This window comes from Oryzias latipes, chromosome 1 (genome assembly GCF_053564925.1).
Source record: "Oryzias latipes strain Hd-rR chromosome 1, Olatipes_Hd-rR_3.1".
In the NCBI taxonomy this organism is placed as follows: Eukaryota; Metazoa; Chordata; class Actinopteri; order Beloniformes; family Adrianichthyidae; genus Oryzias; species Oryzias latipes.
This window is the reverse complement of record NC_136237.1, coordinates 35,130,310-35,150,595: the sequence shown is the minus strand read 5'-3', so window position 1 is coordinate 35,150,595 and position 20,286 is coordinate 35,130,310. Positions and strand designations below refer to the sequence as shown.

General features: G+C 43.2%; 2 protein-coding genes across 4 annotated transcripts in view; one reads left to right on the top strand and one right to left on the bottom strand.

Annotated features, from left to right (window-relative positions):
• Nucleotides 1-8,255, bottom strand: part of LOC101173438 (polycomb complex protein BMI-1-B) — a 17,557-nt gene extending 9,302 nt beyond the window's left edge. Inside the window, exons 1-5 of one of the 3 annotated variants that reach the window (XM_078946527.1) lie at nt 8,126-8,255; nt 5,581-5,697; nt 2,413-2,540; nt 822-918; nt 695-750 (exon numbers count right to left, since the gene is read on the bottom strand). In XM_078946527.1, the coding sequence (XP_078802653.1) occupies nt 695-750; nt 822-918; nt 2,413-2,530 (271 nt within the window). In that variant the 5' untranslated portion in view covers nt 2,531-2,540; nt 5,581-5,697; nt 8,126-8,255. Of the gene's footprint in view, nt 1-694; nt 751-821; nt 919-2,412; nt 2,541-2,872; nt 3,305-5,580; nt 5,698-8,125 lie in introns of those variants that run through there. The other 2 variants (XM_023955154.2, XM_023955157.2) reach the window with 2 other exon arrangements.
• On the top strand, nt 8,255-20,286 carry LOC101171380 (phosphatidylinositol 5-phosphate 4-kinase type-2 beta). Its single transcript, XM_004084020.5, has 10 exons — nt 8,255-8,800; nt 12,918-13,015; nt 13,766-13,862; nt 13,947-14,099; nt 15,602-15,748; nt 16,721-16,759; nt 16,986-17,099; nt 17,627-17,888; nt 17,987-18,090; nt 19,498-20,286. The coding sequence occupies exons 1-10, from the start codon at nt 8,657-8,659 to the stop codon at nt 19,576-19,578; spliced, it is 1,239 nt and encodes a 412-aa protein (XP_004084068.1). The 5' UTR covers nt 8,255-8,656; the 3' UTR covers nt 19,579-20,286.

The window sequence follows — 20,286 nt, the reverse complement described above, 5'->3', positions numbered from 1 at the left end:
GGAAAACAGGCAGGGTTGAGGCTCTTCAGGACCAGGGTTAACATAATAGGCCTCCATCTGATTGGTCAACAATGGGAAGGCGTCCATCTGATTGGTCAAAGCATAAAGGGATTTATTTGATTCGTTAAATGCTTCAAGCTGCTAGAAGATTGTTTTAACACATTTTGAGTTTGCGATTTATTGCGATATTCGCCGTCTTTTGCGATATGCATATTGCAGAGCTGGATATTGTGATAACGATAAATTTGCGGTATATTGTGCAGGCCTAATTTTAATAATTTAATACTCGGAAATGCACATTTTAGCTTTATTTTCTTCATACATGTTACCAATCATCAGAAAAATTCCACAAGAACAAGTTAAAATCGCCAAAAACAAAGTTTTTATTAGGGTAGGTCTTTAAAGTTGAAGCTATGAAAGTGTATCAGAGCAGCTTTTTTATTTGAATATAAAAGCTTGAGGTTTTGATGAAGATCCTTTCTTAACTTTTTCTTTCTAAGCATAAAACATCCGTCACAACTCTCTGTTCTAAAAAAAAAAGACAAAACAAAAACCGTCCAGAGCTGCTCTCCCAGAAGCTCGAGGGATTATCAATTCCAAACAACGAAATTCAAAAAGTGAATATTCTCTGAAAGCACCTCTGATATAAAAACAAAAAAAAAGTGAGTGCAGATAAAAGGTGGGAGGGGCTTACCTTTGAAGAGGCCCGGAACAAGCTTATAAACGATGTCTTGTAGAGTTTTATCGGCTCTGCAAAGCGGACAGAGAGGTTAAAAGATCAGCCGGACGTTCTGAATTAGACACGGGGAATTCCCGGTTACCTGATGCTGAGCTGCGGACACGATTTCTGGACCTGGATGTCACAGCGAGGGCAGAACTTGTTCGTCTTCAGGAAGGTAACGATGCACGTTTTACAAACTAGACAAAGGACAGTCCCTGTTAGTGATCCCGCATGAGGAAATTCTTGCTAATGCAAATTCTTCCGCACTTCAGAGGACCTCGATCCAACAGAAGATCCTGATCTGCTTTGGTTCTTTTGTCTCTGGGACTCTACGTTCATATCTCGTTTTGTTTTAATGAAAAATCAGCAAAAGTCTAAAAATGTATCAGAATCATGGAGGTCACTCGCAACCCGCAACAAGCCGTTTCCCGTAACGACGCAACAACTGGAGCATCGTCAACCTCAATCAACAAGGTTCTGTTTACCAAACGGCACCAACGTATCCAAGGCTTAGAGTTTTCTCCTTGAATACACAAACGTGCCAAAACGTCCAATCATAACCGCTTTGACGGAAAAGTCAGCAGTTCTATCCAACTAGAGATGGATCAAGTGTGCTCAGCCAATCAGAGCCAAGAGTGGCCAGATCCCTGTTCTTAGCAGATCTGAAGGACCAGGACTGCGCAGCTCTGTCCAGAAAAATCTGGAAGCAAAGAGCGTCAAGGCTTTGATCGAACCAACCCAGAATCCAGCATTCCAGATTACATCCAGAAAAAGTATGAGAAAAGAAGCAAAATGTCAACGGTTTCCTTCGTTAAAAAACAGTAATCCATTTAAGGGACTAACAGAATACATGGAGGAATATTCTACGAAACTACTAGTCTAATAATCTCAAGTAATCTGATTACTACAATTATCAGATCATATTTCTTCACCGAAACCTCTGAAATTGGAGTAAAAACTTTGAAACTTTTATAAGATGCCATTCAAGCTTTCTACTCTTAACACTTTGTCACATCTGCAAAGATGTTTGGTGATCATACATAGATCTGCAGAGATCCCTCTTACATAGATCTACAGAGATCACTCTTGCATAGATCTACAGAGATCACTCTTGCATAGATCTACAGAGATCACTTACATAGATCTACAGAGATCACTTACATAGATCTACAGAGATCACTCTTGCATAGATCCACAGAGATCACTCTTACATAGATCTACAGAGATCCTGCATACATAGATCTACAGAGATCCTGCATACATAGATCTGCAGAGATTCTACATACATCTTCAGCATATAGCTTCTGCTGTCCTCCAAATCTTGTTTTCTGGTTGTGACCTCTTGTTTCACAAACTTTTTTAAAGCTAAAGAACCATTTCACGCAGGAAGTAATCAGATTACTATGTGTTGGCAGGAGCGTGGTTCGGACATCCATAATAATCACATTTGCAGCCGTTTCTCTGAAGCATCCGGAGCGTCTGCTCGGGGCAGATGTTCATGATGCTCCTCACAAATGGTCCTGATGTTTGGAGAGTGATAAAGATGTTCAGATGGATTTGTCTGAATGAACATCCTCCAGGAGGAGAGGTGAGGTGACCCCCCCGCGTGAGCCTCCTCCTCTTCCTCCTCCTCCTCCTCCACAGGCCTCACTCTAAAACCCAAACAGGAGCAGGTCTGCGGCGGGACTTACAGGAGTGCAGACACTCCACGATGGTGGTGGCATCGATCAGGTATCCGGCGCACAGCGGACACGTGAGGTGCGGGTTCAGCTCTGTGATCTTCACCCGGTTCGGCTGCATCTTATCCATGCGGGCTGATCTGCAGGGGGAGAATCGGAGTGTTTGATAATGATACCGGGTCGGAACCGCGGCCGCCAACGGTTCGGTGCTGCGGTCGATCATGCTGCGGGGAGCGCAGGAGAGCGGCCACGGCCACGCACGTCCGCCGCGCAGCCTGCGGGGATGTGGAGGGCTGGATGCCCCGCGCGGCCTCGTCTCACCAACAAAGAGCGACTCCCATTACCCCCCCTCCCCTCCCCTCCCCGCAGCCCCGCTGTCCGAGCGGCTCCGCGGCCCGCCAGGGCTCCGGCGCCGGCGGGCCGCGGAGCCGCTCGGAGCCCCAACGGTGCAGAAACTAAGCAGCCATCTTACATTCACTGACAGACGGGCTGAGTCTGAAGGCAAACAAGAGCCTCGAACGTGACGCCGAGCACTCCGTGTTCGCCTCCGCCAAAGCGTCTCCACGAGCCCGAAACCGAGCCGTCCGCGACGCTTAGGTCCTACCTTATGGGGACATAAACGCTCGACTCCGCCGCCGGCCGGGGTCCAGGTGACTTGTTGGGTTAGAATTTGCAGCAGCGCCAGAAAATGGCTTTTTTCAGCCCCGTCAGAGGACTGCCCATTTTGGATCACGTGACTTTATTTTGTCGCCTCGTTCACGGGGCTGTCCAGAGGCTCCGCGAGGGAGGCCCCGCGAGCTCCCTGTGTGCGTGTGATCTTTTTTTTTCTTTTCCCCCCGCGCGCTCTCGGGCCTCGTCACGCGCTCCCCACTTCACCTCTTCTGCTTCACCTCTGTCGGCAGGTGGAGGAGCGGTTTGAGCCTCCACCCGAACCGTCGCTGCTGTGAAAGAAAACGGATTAAAAAAAAAAACTCCTTAAGAGGCTTTAAAAACTCTCAATCAAGAGTTCAAAAAACGATTCATTTGGGATTTAAAACTTCAGATGTTTGTTCTAAATGAAAAACCCACCTGAGACTAAAACACTTCATCTGCCCCTCAAGTGTTTCATCTGGATTGCTGATGAGAGGCCCTGCAGGCCTCAGGAGGCCCAGGCCAAAGCCACTGGCCCACTGTCACTTCTTTAACACTTTCCTTCTGTCTTTTCTGCTTTGTTCCTTTTCTTTCCTTTCTTTTTACTCCCGTTTGTCCACATCTATTTCTTCCTCGAACTTTATTGTTCAATAGAAAAAACTCCCCACAAATTTTCTCCTCCTAGTAAAAATAAACAAATTGTTGCATCTACTTTTGACTTTTTCCTCTCCTAAACTGAACTTATGTGACAAAATATTTCAGATAAGTAAAATAATAAAAAAACAAAAGTGTTTTGCCCAAGGGCACAATGACTGTCAAGCCAGCAATTTCAACCCCCGGTCGACCAGTTGGCAGAAAGTTGCTCAACCCTCTTAGCTACAGAGAGCTATTACCCCCATGTTTTATTTATTTATTTATTTATTTATTTTTAATTCCACAAAGGAATAAATTCGTGTGTTATGACTTTAAACATGACTTCAATGTATTCCATTTGAAAAGTTGGACGAATGCAGAAAAGCTTGGGGGGGAAAAGATTCTATGCTAGCTACGGTCCTCATCTGCTGCTAGCATAAGCTAGCCGTTAGGATGCTACACTTGGCTTGTATGAATGGTGTAGCACATTGACGGTATACAGAGAAATGGACCGAGTGAGACGTCACACAAAGAAAATGACTCACAACCAAATAAAGTCAATTCAGTCGCCGTTTTTCTGCTTTATGTCCGTCGCCATGTTGGAGCCAGACGTCCTCAGTAAGCCTTGATTGGTCCGTGTCGGTATTAATAGACATTTCTACGGAAACCACTCTCTCCAATCAGGAGTGAGCATGTTAGAAGCCCACACCCCTTCCATTGAAACCAGGCTCAGGAAAATTTAGCTGTGTCCGAATTCCCACCCTAATCCCTAACTACTGAAAAACTACATAGTGAAGGACTATCTAGTGCCCTGGATTTTAAAATCAATTTGGACACCATGCTCACTCCTTTTTTCATTTTTATTTTTTCAAACGGCGAATGGGACATCATCGATTCCACAAAGTTAAAATCTAATTGATAAGTGTTTTGCGACGATGATTTTTGAGTCCACTGTGTTCTGAAGATTAAAACATTGATGGTTAATTAAAAAAATACATTTGAGTATGTTTTGTTTGCAAAAATTGTTCAGGCACAATGCATTGTGGTCTATATTTGCCAATCTAGTGAGCATCGATGCACACTGGTTTTTCGCAGAGACTTCTGGGAAACTTCTAGGGCACTCGATTTGGGAATTGTAGATTGGGAGAGCACTACAAAATGGCGAACACATTATATAGTGCACTTTGTAATGAGTAGTGAAGGAATTTGGACACAACCTCTGTCAATCGCTTCAAACATTTGACGCAAGGCCACCTGCTGTTATTGAGGCACCTGATTGGTCAGTTTATAACTTGAATAACTTGCGCTTCAGCAAAAATATCATGGAAAAATTTAGATTAGCAAGAACATCTTAAAAAGATGTAGCAGTGCAAGAATGGCTATTCCAACAAATGAGTAATTGCTGTTAATTTCTCATAGAAAGTCTGTGATTTTGGCTCCTTGAAGGCAGCAGGTATTTGCGGGGGGAGGGGTCACTCAGTCCAGTTCTCTATACAATCAATGGTGTAGCACTATTTCCGTTAGCAAAAAAGTCATCGCTACTGCACGTCCACCTGACAAAAATACAAATACGTAAAGGTATTTTTCTTGTTTGAAAATGCTGTTGGCAACTGTTTCAATTCCTCAAAGACCCACTCCGAAAAATTTGTTTTTGATGTTTTAAAACGTTCTTGTGGCATTTTTTTGGTGATGAGGACATATATATGTATATTTAAAAAATAGCTCAAAATTGCACTTTTAAGTGTTTCTTCATTCAAATAGTTGTGAATACAGAGCAGACAAAGAAATGCTGTTTGGAAAAAGTTGTAGTTGTGATTTAGAAATTACAACTGGCAAGTCACAAGCTACCTGCTCCGCTCTATTCTGATGCATCCACTCGCAGACAAATAGATCCATGAACATCTTTGTTTTCCTTACCTGAGCCGGCATATGTCTCAAAACTGTACGGCTTGACTGCTCCAATATTGCTCGGCATTTTTGTTGTACCACTATTGTTTGCTTGGAGATCCATAGGGTGTAAGCTAGCAGGAGAGACTGTAAACAGAGAGCTCTCAGTAATGGAGAAGGAAAGTGAGGGTGTGGTTGCTAAGCGCCAACAGTCCCCCCCACAACTCAGAGGTAAATTACTAATAAACTGCTACCGCTCTGCCGAAATTATGTCCTAGGAAAAAACACAGGTTTGTATTTTTTCATTTGGCTGAAAACAGCATAATCATCGTTAAAAAGGACCACTGGAAACGCTTTTACAATAGATCAAAAGATGATCAAAGGGGTCTCAAAGTTGGGGTGTTAGTGTTGCTCAAACTTTGAGTTTTTCTGGTTAAATTTTTGACCCGAAAGTCTGGAAAAACAAATATTTCAAAGTAAGCGAAACACTTGTTAAAATCAGGAAATTAAAAAAAAAACATGGTTTATTCTATAGTTAAAACTGGAGCTTGGATTTGTGAAGGGTTTTCAGTAAATGGGAATTCTCAAAAAAATCCATCAGTTGTTTTTTTTTGCTTTGGTCCCCATAAATATCCTGGGTAATAGGAGCAGAAAATAAAAAAGAACCTTCAGAAATACATAACAGACTTCCAGACTTTGACTCTAGATGCATTATAAATGTACAAAAAAGCATTGCAAAAGCACATTTACAGCGGCGTCAATCAATATGTGTCATCATATATTCTTAGTCAATCTTAGTCAACATGAAATATGGGTTATTGGATCAAAAAAAAAGGTTAAAAACTGAAAAGGAAAGTTTTAGATCTTTAGCCAAAACTGTAAAGGTGCAGCTTTTGCAGTAAGTGTTTGCACAACAAATAAGCCATAACATCTCCCAAGTCCACACATAAACAGCGACGGTTTACCAAACACGAATTTACAGCATGAAAGCAGCACAAACTTTACTCAGTGCATCCGAGTTTTATCATAGGCGATCAGTGAATCACCTTATTTTCTATGTTGAATCCACAAAAAACTCAGATTATTGACTCACCTTTTAATAAAAAAAAGGTCCAGTTCATACTCTCTGTAGAGGAGAGAATTAACAAAGCAGCAGAGCTTTTTTTTATATATATATGGTGAATTGAGACATTCTTTTACCAAAAAATCTCTGCCATTTACTTCAATCCTATACTATAGGGCCTATTGTCTAAACACCCAGAAGTGCGCTGTTAACTCTTGGTTGTCACCAGAGGTGTGCCAGGTGTGTCAGTCACTCCCAATCAACAGGGATTCATTGTTTCCTGTTCTTGACTGCATTTAAAGGGCTTATACCATGAAAATCAATTTTTTGAGGTTTTAAGTGTATTATAATGTCCATTCCTTACAAAAAGAAACCCCAAAGTGACATTTGATCAGTTCAGGCATTTCTGTATGGAAGCATATCTGTCTCATAATTCAAAATTAAAAGTCAAGTTCAGCAGATTGATTTTTCATTTTATTTTTGATTCAACGAACACAGCTCTATTGTGAAAATGAAAAAGCATTTTGGGTATTGACTTTCATTTTGAATTATGAGACAGATAGGCTTCCATATTTTTTATCATGTTTACTCCTGCTAGCAGACACATCGCAGCTCGCCAACATCACCAACTTGAAGTCATTTCCTCAACTTGAGCTGCCAATTAAAATCCTCATATTTTCAGGTTTGTCACAATCCAAATGGTCTCGGTCAAATGGTAACGTTTCAGAGTTTATTCCTGTCCAGTTGTGACACTTCGTCACCTTTTGCACTCACGGCACAACCCTCATGTTCCGGAGACCGGGCATCGGTGAGAGTGCTGTAGGTCAGCTCTGCAAACAGACTGAGGTTCTCTGGCATGGAATAAAGGCCCTACAAGTATCTGTTTGTAACCATCAAAACCCCATCAAATCTATTCTATGCAAGCGGAACAGAAGCATTGAAAAAGATGTACAGAGAGAGAATAAAACTAAAACAGTGATAAACAGTAAATTCCTCTTTGTTTTCATCTGTTTATGCTGGCTAGCAGGGTTCTTTTTCAAAATCACATCTCCACCATTATTAAATGGACGTCTGAATCAAGCAACATGTAATTTTAGTTGAAAAACTTTTTTTTTAAATCGAATTCTGTCGCTCACATTAATATTTTGTTGTTGTCAGATATTTTTTATAATGACTCACTTTACATTTGGTTATTTAGTTGAAATTTGTATTCAGGGCAACTAACAGGTTTTTACATTAGGTTAGTTGTTGTGTATCTAACTTCATGTAAAGCACTTTGAAATGCTACTGTACGCAAAAGATGTTCTACACAGACTGGACATGTTTAACCTGTACAAAATAAAAGCATAATATATAAAATGTATGAATACACTTGACAAAGGTTTCTTGTTTTTGTCATCTGATTACTTAATCCAGATTACATTTAATCTGTGCTGCCCTGCTCTGTTGAACGTGCCACTCTGTGAAAAATCCATGCAGTTCTCACAACAACCCGTAGGGGGCGCTGTTTACCGTGAAATGCGGTGCAGGCGCCATCTTGAGGGAGACCCGATCGCAGCGTTCGGCTGGCGGCGGCGCCCGACGGCAGTCTCCGGGCACACCATGAGGGGATTACTCGCCTGCGTTTAAAACGGAACAGTTACGTTTTTCCTTTTAGTTTTTCTTTTCTTTTTTTAAAAAAATTCTCTGTCCAGAGGAAGCGAGGCACCGCACGGTGGCAGCTCTGCGCCACACACAGGCCGCGATTTCATCAGAAAGTCGCGCGGCTGCGCTGTAGCCCGATGGCCGGTTAGCCGCTCTCTGGACTCCACCGCGGCCTGCTCGGGCGGAGGAAGGGTGGTGACGGAGCAAAATGCTCCACCGTTGACTCCCATCAACGCAGCCAGCCCACAGACGCACCGAGAGTCGGTCCACGATGCACTTAGCGAGCTTTCCACGCTCGTAACGTCTCCGTTTTACACATTTAGATAGTTTTTTCCTTGTTTCCGTTGTTTTTATTTTTTATTTTGAAATTGTTTTTGAGAGCGCCGTCTGAACGCAGACATGTCAGCCAACTGCACCAGCGCAGCGGCCGCCAGCGCCAGCAAAACCAAGACGAAAAAGAAGCATTTTATAGGGCAGAAAGTGAAGTTATTCCGCGCGAGCGAGCCCATCCTCAGCGTTTTGATGTGGGGAGTCAACCACACGGTGAGTCGGAGCATCCTCCCGTTGTTTTGATTTTCTAGCTTTCTTGCTAACCTGTTAGCCAGCTGCCCTCATCTGTCAAAGCGGCTTTTCTGTCATCAATTGATCCTTGCGGGTCGTGATTGCTTCTGTTTGTCGTGGTTAGCTAGCAGCTGTTATGTGAAGCTGCTGTTATCTTATTTATTTATTTATTATTTGGGGGACAGATTCATGTTGGGATCTATAGATCCTCTCCGTAAATCAGATCAACTTCTATAACTGACTTTAATCGTTGGCAATTTAGGCTCGTGGCTGTGGTGGTGGAGGGGATTATCTGCTGTCATAGATTATGGATTGAGAGGTGTTTCGGTTGCCAAGCTGCCGTGATCTGCTGCTGCAGGCGTGAGGAGGGGCGTGTCAGGCAGCAGCAGCAGCTTTCCCCGGATTGTGACCGGGGGGGAGGCGGCGATCTCCAGCCGTTTGTCGCAGCCTTTCTTTATAAATAGAGCTGAAAATGTATCGCGTCTGGCCGAAGCTTCGTGCGGCTATGAAAAGGTTTCGGGTTGGGTGATGGAGTCTGCCGAACCTGCACGAGTCTGATTGATGCGCGGAAAGCTGGCGGCGAGCTGCGCGCGCGCGCCCGGATTACCAAGCCGACCTATTTGGCCAGAGCCCAGGAGCTCATGTTCAAGCGACCCCAGAGGTGAAATATGTTTCAATCTGAGACGCGGAATGATGGAAATGACCGCAGAGATGTTGAACGAAGACCTGGAGAAGCAGAATGACCAGATATGAAACCAAACTGTGACACAGATTCACACAACTGCTGCTTAAAACACGGATTTACAGCCAAACCCAACATTAAAACACTAAATCCCTGTGAATTACAGACAAATACGTTTAATAAAAAGAAAAAAACCGTTGGCAATCAATGCAACCACTGAAATGTCTTTACAATTTCTGGTAGAATCACTGGTAGACGACTAGATCCATGCACGCCTGTGTTTTCCTCGTCTGGCTCAAAAATGTACGGCTGGATAGCTCCAAGATAGCTCGCCTTTGCTGTTACACTGGTAATGTTATGTAGGGGGGACTGTAAGCTAGCAGGAGAGAGTGTAAACGGAGAGCTCTCAGTTAAATTTGATGGGAAGGGCGGCTGGGGTTGCTCCACACCACACAACGGTTCCACCCACAACTCAGAGGTGAATTTCTGATGAACTCCTGTCATTCTGCAGAAACTAATTTAATTTAAACACCATAATCCTAATTAAAAGACAACACTTTTACAAAAGATGATCGGAGTGAGACTTTTATTGATTGGTTTGACAGATTCAAGCAAGTTCTTCATAATACTTAAATTAGAAACAACAGTTTGATGCATTTTAATAGATTACAATAAATGAAACTAGACTAACATGCAGCTGTTTAGCAGTGCGTGATTCTTCAGGAGTTGCATCAGAACACAGATGGACTTGAGATGGAAGTACAGTAATTGTATGATTAGCTTCTGAAAAGACAATGCTCCAGTATGTGGAATAACGTTCAATAGAGATGCCACAATTCCCGGTTTCCCACCAAATTGTATGTCACACCACTAAACCGAATCACGAGGGGAGCTATGGTTCCATCCCTACTGCATAGCAGTATGTAGAAAGTGACAAACACGTGTGTAAGAAGGGTTTATTATTTATTGTTTTAATACATTACACCAGGCTTAGTAAAAGACAACTCAAAGGTTCTTATTCATTGTTAGTGTCTTATTAGCAAATTCTAAAGATTTATCCAACTTTTTAGTTGTTATGTAAAAGACAAAACTGCCGCCCAAAAATCGGGGATTGAAGCGCATTTTGGGGAAAGGGAACCGTTCAAGCAGACAAAGTTATTAAATCAGATTTTCTGAAATTGAACACTTTAGCACAGCATGCCCTTGTGTTGAACTTGTGTCACTCCAATTGTCCCGATCAGACAGCGTTGTATGAGTTCCAACTGTGTAATCATCAAACCGGATCAGTTGGTCAGGATCCCTGTGATCCCATTGGATCAGTTAGTTTGAGAGCAAAGGCGTCTGCCAAAGTTGGTCTCGAGTCCTCCACTAAGGTCGGAGTTCAGGGCTTTTTTGTGTCCTGGTGTTCTCAACGTGGGTTCAGGTTTTCATGGATGTTTGTGGTTTGATCCGTCTTTGCTGTTGGGGAGCAGAGAAGAAGAGCATTTTGGTCGATGAAGCAGCTCCTCTTTGACCAGCTCTGTGGTGGAACCGGTCAGGGTCTGGCCGGATCCGTTCAGATGAATCCGGGGGAGCAGCTAACTGCAGATGTGTTTCTGGCTGCGGCCTCTCCAGGGTTGAGCGGTGAACTCTGGCAGTGGGCGTGTGCGTGCAGCTCCGGCCCGATGAGCTGATTCTGTGGGTGTGAGGCGGATTCGGCACATCAAACGGCCCTCGCATCGAAGCCCGCCTCTCACAGTCAGAAGTCGTGTGGGTATTAGATGGAGCTGGATGCTGGAGAATTTCCAGCAGGACGTCTGCTGGCGTTTAGGTGATGTGGACGCCGCCAATCCCTCAGATTTTCTATATTTGAAACGGAGTGACACTCAGCAGATCTCGCGTTTGTGGTGTTCCCATGAAAACCTGACATTCGCTGCTCTACCAAACATGAAATATTAACCTTATGTCTGATGTAACACCGTTCCCCTTCATTTCTCAACGGATTCTGTGAAAAGAGGCAGCGTTCTCTGTTCTGACGCCTTTGAGGCAGAACCTGCTCAGCTTTTTACACAATTTGAGCTCAAACTACTGTTTTTTAAATGTATTCGTGAGGTCATCACAAATTTGAAAACCTCTGCTGCCAGGCTTCACCTGTGTCCCATCAGATCAGAGAAAGCGACCTAAAAAGGTTTTTCTCCATATTTGAATGTGAATGAGAACTCCCAGATTAACCCCAGAGAAACTGTCATAGAAATGAAAAAAAGACCTTTTTATTTAGCAATCTGTAGATGCATTAACACATTTCCATGATGTAAAGTCTTGATGTTACTGAAGTAGAGCTGCTCTACTCCTGCTGAAAACTGGATTCGCTCACATAAATGCTGGAACTGTTTTTTTCTTCCACAAAGAAAATGAAAGATAAAGAAAAACCTGAGCTCCAAACGTGAATAATATCCGACAACATCCAGGCTTTCAGAACATTTCATACTTGATAGCAAAAAACGCCAGAACCTAAACCTCCATCAGTATAGTGACTGCTAAAAACACAGAAACAGGCTTTTTAATTTACAAGATTTGAAGAAAAAACAAGCATTTTTCTCAAAGCTTAAAATAAATGCGGAACTTTCCTTTTTACATGACATTAAAAGCTAACTGACAGCTGTTTTTTGCCTGATAAAAACAGAAAACCCATTTTTATGATTTGACAAATCAGTATTTTGTTGAGTAAGTATAGATTGATTTGATATCAATGCATATTTTATTTTCACCCAGCTGGAAATGATTCCTTTAAAAAATCATTGCTTTATCCTAGTTTTGAGACTGAAGCAGCTGTAAAACTGCGTCTCCTGTCCACAGATAATATATACGGTAAATATAATCTCTTCTGTTTTGAGCAGAATAAAAACAGGAACGTCTCCTCGGGTTTGTAAAGTCTGCATCAGTCAGCCGCCATGCTAACGTTAGCCGAACCAAATGTCTGACCTCCACTGACCCCACAACAAACCCTGGACTCAAGCTGAAACATGCATCCGAACTTCCTGTTTCATTTGTTTACGTTTCTTTGGTTTACTGATTTATGTTTTGGGGGGCGGCTGATGAAATTGTCCCCCATCCAGAAACTTTATGTCGTCCCTTTTCCAGTTTTTCTGGAACCTTTTGGTTCTTGTTCCTGTAAACTTGGAACCATTTTTGGGGGAAAAAATGTTACGCTTAGGCCCATCTTTCTGAGATTTACAGAGATCAGTGACGACCCCAAAGGTCATCCTGCCGTCAGGAGCTGATTTACAACACCAAAGGAGAGAAAAAAGGAGCTCCTGAGGTTTTCAGCAGGATTCTGTTTGTGAACCGCTCGAGCTAAATTCATCTGTTTTCGTCCGTGAGGCTCGTTTGTTTACCTCAGGAAAGCTTCTCATCTCTGTCTTTTTTTCCCCTCCTCAGGTCAACGAGTTAAGTAATGTGCCTGTACCGGTTATGTTGATGCCAGACGACTTTAAAGCTTACAGTAAGATCAAAGTGGACAACCACCTATTTAACAAGTACGTACCGCCTGTCGCTGCTTTGCAGAGCGTGTGGTGACTTTAGAAATGCCTCCCTCCCTCCCTCCCTCCCTCCATCAGTCAGAATGAAGCCATTTTCCACACCATCGACTCCAGATGAGCCGACAAAACGTACGACAGAGAACCTGAACGCAGGAGATGAAGAAACAGTAGGAAGATGATGGATTGACCCAGTTTGAGGTCATTAAAAGAACGTGCTGGATGAAGGGAGAGGGAAGTCCAGACGGGAACAAACAATCCTTCAAGAAAACAAATGGAAAAACGCTGACAGATCATTTGATTTGTAGATTTAACGCGTTTTCTGGGGTTATTTCTGTGTCCTGCAGCATCATTCAAGTTCCAAACACTTTTATTTTGAAATCGATTTCCCAGAGAAACAAAAGAGCTGAAAACAATAAAATAATAAAGCAATAATCGGAACTGGCCAAGACAACTAGAATGAGTGTTTGGAGACATTGTGAAGTTAGATTCTCATGCGTTTATATTGGGGGACAGTACCAGTTTTGGTCCGACCCAAATGTGGATTTGAGTTGTTTGAAGCATCGCTCCAGTTGGGAAGGCGTCTGGCTCACTCCTGCTTTACTTTCCTGTCGTCTTCATTATCGTACAGCTTGGACAGAATTCCTGATCGCCATTGTTTCCCACTTCTGTTTTTCCCGGCTCATTTTCAGTAACGAACCTCCGAGTCTCTGTGTTTTCTCGCTCTCATTCTCTGCCTCCGCCGTTTAGAGAGAACCTGCCGAGTCGCTTCAAGTTCAAAGAGTACTGTCCCATGGTGTTCAGGAACCTGAGGGAACGCTTCGGCATCGACGACCAGGACTACCAGGTGACAGACTCAAGCCCCGCCCCTAAAACCTTTGGAAGCTCTGGGATTAGAAACAGACGTGCTCTATTTGTTCTTCTTTGGCAGAACTCTCTCACCAGGAGCGCCCCGCTCAACAGCGACTCCCAGGGTCGCTTCGGCAACCGCTTCCTGTGCAGCTACGACCATCGCTTCGTAATCAAAACCATTTCTAGCGAAGACATCGCAGAGATGCACAGCATCCTGAAGAAGTATCACCAGGTAACGGCTTAACCTCTGGGGTGGGGGTTCTGGCTGACGGAGTAACTCCTCCCCTTCCTCTCAGCGCAAACATTCAAGAGGAGGCGAGAAAAGATGGAAATCGATCGGTCTTTGGGTCATCACATACACAAAATACAGTATAAATGAAAAGTGAAGGGAACTGAGACAGAACCGGGACAAAAATGACATCATGACACCTCCTGCTTCATGTGAATGAAAATACGCCCCTCCCACCCCTCCAAATGTGGGGGCTTGGCTTCATCCACAGCATGAATGTGTTGAAAAGAGAAACCTCCTTTCAGGTTTTGCTTTCACACTCCAGATGAGAAGGATTCACATTCCCATTCGGACCAAACCAGCTTAAAAAAAAGAAAAAATGCCCAAACACTGTGTTCCCCAGAAACAAAGCGGGTTCTCAGCTTCACCTGGCAGACATTTCCCAGCTTTATCCCTTTACCAGTGACTGTAAATGACAGCTGGACTGAGTGGCCTCTCACCTGTTGCCTGACCCGCTGGTTCCAAGAAACCAAAAGACTTGGTATTAGGAAAAAAGTAATTCTATTTGTCTGACCATTCTTGCTTTAATACCTTTTTTAACACATTCTTTTTTTTCTTTATTGCAAGTTACTTAAGTTATAAATTGACCGATCAGATGCCCTAATAAAAGGACGCGGTTTCATGTTTGAGACGTCTGATTGACAGATTATCCTGAGTCCGCTCTCAAGTGGTAGAGGGGGTGTGGCCTCCCAACCAACCCACTCCAGATTAGTGGGAGTGGTTGCCATAGAAACGCTGACTCAGACCATTTTGGGCCAATCACTGCGTATGGAGAACATCTGGCTCCAACAGATTTATGTCGACTGAATTGCCTCTCTTTGGTTGGAGCCAGAAGTATTCTGGGGTGACATCACACTCACTCAGTCCAGGTCTCATACAGTCAACAGTTTTTCCCTATTTCTGTTTCAGTTGTTTCCTGTCAGGCTGAGGCTTTCCTGCTTCACCTTCTGGACTTTGGGGTGCCACAGGGCTCCATAACCACACCCCTTTACTTTTGAAAGTATTCTGACATAGTTTGAGTGATTTGTGAATCCAGAACTCATCTGAAGGTGGATTATTTTAAAGAGAGAGCAGAAAGATGCTTTAAGACGCAGCAGCAGCACATGTCTGATTAAAATTCAGACTCCAATTCCCTTCAACTTCAAAGAGTCAAATGATCTTCAACATTTATCTGAGTTTCTTCTCAGTTATGTGAAGAACTGATAACCAGAAACTTTTCTTGTTTAATCATTTGAATCCCTGCTGCTCTCGTTTGCTTTTCTTCCTCATCTGTTTGTGTTTCTGTCGTTTGAAAAACATCTTTTTATGCCCAAACCCAGAAGATAAGGTGTTTGTTTCTGTTTGGACACAGCTCTGCAGAAATGATTTTTTTTTTTCCCTTTTTTGACTCTAATGAATGTCTGTTTCCTCCCACACCAACCCCCCACCCCCACCCCGGTTTCCAGTTCATCGTGGAGTGTCATGGCAACACGCTGCTGCCTCAGTTCCTGGGCATGTACAGGCTAACGGTGGACGGCGTGGAGACGTACATGGTGGTGACCCGGAATGTATTCAGCCATCGGCTCACTGTGCACCGCAAGTACGACCTGAAGGTGGGAGATTTATTTATAGAAACAGAACTTCAACCTCTTAATATTTTGCTGACACTTACTTCGATCTAAAAAAAAACGTATTTCAATCTTATGTTAGGTTCTCAACTGCAAAAAGTGATTTATTTGAATTTGCAGCTTTGGAATGGATTCCATTCCACCAAAAGCTGTCATTATGAGCAACTCCTCTTAATTGTGTGGTTTCAAATTTGCTTCCCCAAAAAAATCAGCAATGATTGTCTTTTGTAGGAAATAATCATCAGGATCCACTTTGTTCATCTACAGATGGGATTTTTGCTTTTCTGTTCCTGAAGCCAAAAAAACATCCTCTGAAGCAAATAAATGGGAAATCTTCATTAAACCCAAAAATGTCAAAAAGAAAAAAAAAAGTTGCAGCCTACCAAAATGAAAAGAGAAAAAGTCAATTCATCTTATCATGATGTTACCATGGTAACCACAATATAAACAATTACTTTTGTAAAGCGCTGGCTTGTGTCATAGTGCGACACTGCAACAGAATGCTGAAATGCATTTTTACGAATCAACTCAAATCTCTCGAGACGATTGGATCTTTTTCAGAATGAGCTTTGGTTGGTTGCTATGGAAAATTTAAAAATCTAGTTTATTGTAGCGACATGAAAACAAAAAGGCACATTCATCCCAGGAAGACATAAAAAAAGTTGTATGGTTGCTACGGACCACGAGCATTTCTGCTAAACTCCCGTTTGAGACGTCAGACCAACGGGGGGTGTGGCCTAAGTCTCCCGTTCGTGATGTCAGACCGACGGGGGCGTCAAAGCTGCTGCAGCTTCATGGTTTTCGGCTACGACTGCTTTTAACTTCAGTTTGTAAAAAAATTCTAAATCAAAGCAGCTGATTCGTTTCAGCCTTTTGTCCTTTCAAAATAAAACCGTCCTGCACCCATGAGGCTGTGCACCAGGGGCCACTTTCACATCTTTGTTTTCCTACTTTTAGGGATCGACCGTCTCCAGGGAGGCCAGCGACAAGGAAAAGGTGGGTTTTATTTCTGTGCGACAACAACTGCTGACACCCCGGGACAGAAATAACCCCCCCCTCCGACCCAAGCCAGCTCATCAAATGGCAGCTAAATTAGGCTGGAAGACGACGTGCTCTCTCTAATTGGAGTTTTTCTTTTTTCCGTTTTAGTTTGAAAGCTGGCATCAAAATAATCTGTTGTGTTGATTTATTGCTGTATTTTTCTGCTAAATCTCCTCTTCAGGCGAAAGAACTTCCCACTTTTAAAGACAATGACTTCCTGAATGAAGGCCAGAAGCTGCAGATTGGAGACGACAACAAGAAGTACTTTTTGGAGAAGTTAAAACGAGATGTGGAGGTGAGGAATAAAATGCATTTTGGACGTGTGTGTTTGTGCGTGTTTGTGTGCGTTTGTGTGTGTTTGTGCGTGTTTGTGTGCGTTTGTGTGTGTTTGTGCGTTTGTGTGTGTTTGTGCGTGTTTGTGTGCTTCGTTCTCCTGAATCTTTAAACTGAATGTCGGTGTTTGCAGATTTATCTTTACTAAAATAATGCTTCAGTCACTTTCTTGATAAAGGTTCAAAATGGTTGAAGCCCTGGATTTGTTGAACATTTTTGTTGAGTTTCATAAAGTTGTGAAAAAGTTTGTAACGAGGAAAATCCCAAAATATCAAAGGGGAAGTCGACATTTGAACCGACTTCCCATCAACACTCGAACTGATGGAGTTTCCTGTTTTTCTTTTGTAATCGTTCCTAAAAGTCAGGTCTGTGTTTGAAATGTGAAAATGCTTCCCCGGTTGTCATGGTTACATGGTGCGTGGCCGGAGTCTTCAGACATGGCCGAATCCATTTGGACTTGGTGAAATCCCTCTGGATTCTTGTGCTCAGTTCTTGGCCACGCTGAAGATCATGGACTACAGCCTGCTGGTGGGGATCCACGACGTGGAGCGCGCCGAGCAGGAGGAGATGGACGTGGAAGGGACGGGGGAGGAGGAGGAGTACGAGAACGACGGCATGGGCGGAGGCGCGCTGACGGGCTCCTTCGGCACGCCCCCCGACAGTCCGGGAAACCCCCTCAACTGCGGCGGGTTCTTCGGCCCCGGGGAGTTTGACCCCTCCGTGGACGTTTACGCAATCAAGAGCCGCGACGGTGAGCGCCGCCAGTCTGTCCCGCGGAACCCCGCCCCCTCCAGCCAGGAAGGAGGGGTTCCAAAGGTCATTAAAGCTGAGCTGCCGTTCTGGTTCCAGGTGCTGTGAAGAAGGAGGTTTACTTCATGGCGATCATTGACATCCTCACACACTACGACGCTAAGAAAAAAGCTGCACATGCTGCCAAAACTGTGAAACACGGGGTGAGTGTTTGCTGAGGAAACCTGTTAAAACCATTTCCATGTCCGTTTTCGTTCCAACTGTCATTGAAGCGTGACACTATGCCCACGCCGTACGCCGTTTGTGCGTCAAATCAGAGCACGGTGAGCTTCACTCTCCACTGCAGGAGTCTGAATCCCGGCGCTTTCAGCGGAACCTCTGTCCACCGGTGGCCCCGCCCCGTTTGATGACCTGCTGTCAGTCTGAGGGGGGAAAAAGAAGACTTTTCAGTATTGTGTCGATGCAAATAGGAAAAGTGTTTCAAAGTTCGGGAGGAGAACGATCCGATTCTGCCGTGTTGGTTTTAGACTCCGCCCACTGATCATCAGTGGCACTGCAGGACCTCTGATGTCGTCTGTACGTTGACTTAACAACACGTTCAGGGTGAACGTAGCCCAACGCCAGGCTGTGGATCGATTCCCAGATCAAAGCAGGATTCTTGATATTTTATTACGTCTTTTTATATATATTTGTCTTTTTAGTGGATGAATGAAAATAACGTATTTCTATCATCAATGTATCTCCATCATGGATTGTCTGTTATCATGGATAACAGACAATCAGATCAACAAAACATCAGAAAGATAAACAGATTATTGGGAAAAATGCTATTTGTCAGTAAAAACGACAAACTAAAATAATAACGATAATATATTTAATTATGTTTTATCGCCCAATGCTAAAAGCGTACGACAATAACAGGACAGAAAAACAAACAGAATAGAACAAAGTCCATATAAACTGAACCTATTGAGGTGTAAAATCAGGATATTTTTGTTTTTTGTTTTTACTGACAAGAAACAAGAACAAAGAGTTTGATGCTGAGATTGTCAGTAAGTTTAGATTTAATGTTGAAATCTTCACTTTTCATTTTGTTTGTCTGTCTTTCCAAACCAAAATGCAAACTTGGATCAGAAAAAAAAACCTGTTCCAAATTTCCTGAATGTTTTTAGCCTGATTGTAGAATATTAGCAGCTGAAAGCCGAGAGCGCAAACCGCTACACCAGAGGGCCGTCCTCATATGAACCCCCAAAAAATTATGGAATAAAATAAATAAATGTTTGTATTTTATGTTTTTTTTGTTACGTTTTTGCTGTGAAGAAACTAGAAAATAGGAGATTAGTGGCAAAATGAAATGTGTTGAAAGTAATAATATGTTTGTTATTGAAACGAAATTCTCGTCTTTTTAGTCTTTATTGTGTTTTTTGTGTCGTATCTTTTCCTCCAAACGGACTAAAATAATTCAAAAATATATTTTCCTGAAGGTTTTGTCTCAAAGTTTGAATTTGAACCGGAGTGTAGAGAGTTTAAGCCTTTTGTTTTATAGAATATTAGCAGCTGTCCGGTTTTCTATGGTTTGAAGAAACAAACGTTTTGTCTTTTTTTTTCAGGCGGGGGCCGAGATCTCCACGGTGAATCCAGAGCAGTACTCCAAACGGTTCTACGAGTTCATGTCCAACATCTTGTCTTAAACTCATCTTCCAGTCGTAGGTCTGCCTAACCCCCCAACCGTCAGTGTAGGTCCAACCCCCCCACGCCCAGCTCCGACCCGGCGGGACGGGTCCGTCACACCTGTTACACTCCTCCTTCTCCTCGTTTCTCTTCGCACCGGCACGAAAACTGTCCCACTAATGCCTTGAAGGAGCTTCAGCACTTACCGGTCGGTGGGCGGAGAGTTTCGCCGCAGACGGTCGGGTTGCATGACTAAACTCCTCGACAGATTCCCTTCAGAAAGGAAAAAAAAAACAAAACCCACACCTACTTCTGACGAATTGGAGCAAACAGCGTAGAAACGACAGCAGTCTGAAAATGCATGGCTGATGTGAACGCCAACATCCGAACCGCACAACCCGGAGCGCCGCCACCAGAAACACACAAAAAGACAAAAAAATCGGTGTTTGAATGTTACGTTGCCATATTTGTTTCTGAATATGTTTCAAATTTTAACCGTGAGCTTGGTGAAGGTCAAACTCTGGAAAAAACCACCAACCATCCACGTGAAAAAAGGGGAATTCTGCAGCGAGTTCTTGTTTTATTACCATAAGGATCATTTTTATATCTTGTTTACATTAATGTAGCAATTTTGTGTTTGTATACAGTATTGTTTTGTTACCGACAGACATTAGAAAAAAAGGTTACTTGAAAACGACTCATTGCATATTAAAGGGAGTTTTATCTTG